Source organism: Naegleria fowleri (genome assembly GCF_008403515.1).
Source record: "Naegleria fowleri strain ATCC 30894 chromosome Unknown tig21, whole genome shotgun sequence".
Taxonomy (NCBI): domain Eukaryota; phylum Heterolobosea; class Eutetramitea; order Acrasida; family Naegleriidae; genus Naegleria; species Naegleria fowleri.
In genome coordinates, this window is record NW_025407953.1 from 6,490 (window position 1) to 8,339 (window position 1,850).

Consider the following 1,850-nt stretch of genomic DNA (forward strand, 5'->3'; position numbering starts at 1 on the left):
ATTATTTAAAGGATAAAACTCTCCCTTACAAATATTTCCAAGATATTTCCATTGAAAATGTTGAATTTCTTGTTGAGCTTGCGTTTGTTGTGAAAGTCTATGATTTGTCGTCGTCGTCGTTGAAGAGGAGGAACTAGTTGTGGATGAAGAGATGAGTGGTTGAAAGATCATTTCATAGGCAAATTTCATGTCTTGAGGTGAATTTCCAAACGAGAAACGAGCATAACGATGATTTGGTGTGGTAGTATTGGTGGTGGAGGACGATTCTGAAAGGTAGGTGGATTCGTATTTGGTATTTTCCTCAAATTGAAGAAATGTATTACTTGTTGATAAATGTTGATCTATCATTTGAATGTGGTGCATTCATCATTTCAAATAGTTTCAATAATTATAAATGATTTTTAAAATTCCGATTTGGCAAATTTCATGAATTCGTATACAAATAAAATCAACAGAAATTTCAACATACAAATTCCACCAAATTCTCTCCATTCCAAATTTCTCTTCCACTTTCCGATCAAATACGTGAAAAAATCAATCGACGATGAGCCTTCTTTGGATGCCATTTTTTTTCTTTAAATTTTAGAAATTTAAATTCGAAAAAAAATTTATGATAATTTCACATTATTTACAACGAAAGGTTGAACGAGGTGCTTTGGTCATCATTTTTTTTGTTTGAGAATTCACATTCGTGATAGTTCCTAATTTGGAACGCCCGAATTCCAAATGGTTACTCTCTTCACCAATACATGCAGGACCACCCTTTTTCTCTTATTGAATCATGTTTTGGACGGGATGCCTGCCAGGAATATGGCGACACTCCCGCTACAGTCTTTGACTGTATGAACTGTGAGTGACAAAAGCGCAAGCCTTTGTTTGTAATTTATCTTTGTTGTTGGACAAGAATTGTGAGCAGGAGTGTTGTATTTACTCGAGCAAAGTACCGCCAAGGAACAAATATTGTTCGACAATACAAAAGATTGATGACACGGAATTAATATACTATTTCTCAAAAAGTGAGGTTGACAAGAAAAAAAAAGGCTACAGCACTGCAGGTTCCCAAGTTGTCTCCAACCTCAGTACTGATGCAGCTCGACGATGCTTAACTTCTCAAATCGGATGGGATGAGGTGCATTCATCGTGATATGGCCGTAGCCATTCATGGTTCTAATTCTGTAATTACAAAGCTACATAACAGTAGGAAGATTGAGTTAAACATCTGATGGTTTGAAGTCTGTTACTTTTCTATGATTCACTTTCAAGAGAGTGCTGTTCATATCATCTTTATCACCCAAAAGATACATCTTGATAAGGGGTTTCCATTAGTTAGAAAATTAATCAAGGTGGTTAAAAGAAAGGCTCCATTCGTTACTTACACACTCCTTTAAAGATACCTGCAAACAATGAAAGAACAATCATTTGATCGACTGTAAGCTTTGACTTTCGAACACCCTCTGTTTTCATCTTTTCCATCACTTGGAAAGGGGTATGAAATAGAACTAGAGAAGGGTTATAAGAAGACTGGGTTGCAATTTGAGGCTGTGATGGCATTGACGAAGGAATGGGAAAGGTGGCATGAGTATACCCAATCAATAAAAACCCAAAAGAAGATAGCAAAGCTAGGTTTCGATCCTAGGACCTGTGGGTTATGAGCCCACCGCGCTCCCCCTGCGCCACTTTGCTTTTCATCTTCTTTATCAATCTCAAAATATAACACCTAATTATTTTCTATTTTTGGAATTGACTTTTATAACTCAAAGACGATGAAGAGAAAAAACGACAGAAAAAGAATGATCACAATGCTGCATCAATTTCCATCAATTTTGTTTATTCAACGTCACACCTCCTTT

At 36.3% G+C, this 1,850-nt stretch overlaps 2 protein-coding genes across 2 annotated transcripts in view; both read right to left on the reverse strand.

Annotated features, from left to right (window-relative positions):
• FDP41_000864 (uncharacterized protein) overlaps positions 1-566 on the reverse strand; it is a gene marked incomplete at both ends in the record, with an annotated part of 662 nt that extends 96 nt beyond the window's left edge. The window contains 2 exons of the mRNA XM_044712515.1: positions 1-341; positions 470-566. The exon at positions 1-341 is cut by the window's left edge and continues 96 nt beyond it. Of these exons, the coding sequence (XP_044564799.1) occupies positions 1-341; positions 470-566 (438 nt within the window). The remainder of the gene's footprint in view (positions 342-469) is intronic.
• Positions 567-1,817: 1,251 nt separating this feature from the next.
• The window catches only part of FDP41_000865 (uncharacterized protein), a gene marked incomplete at both ends in the record, with an annotated part of 1,673 nt that continues 1,640 nt past the window's right edge, over positions 1,818-1,850 (reverse strand). The window contains one exon of the mRNA XM_044712526.1: positions 1,818-1,850. This exon is cut by the window's right edge and continues 1,022 nt beyond it. Within this exon, the coding sequence (XP_044564800.1) occupies positions 1,818-1,850 (33 nt within the window).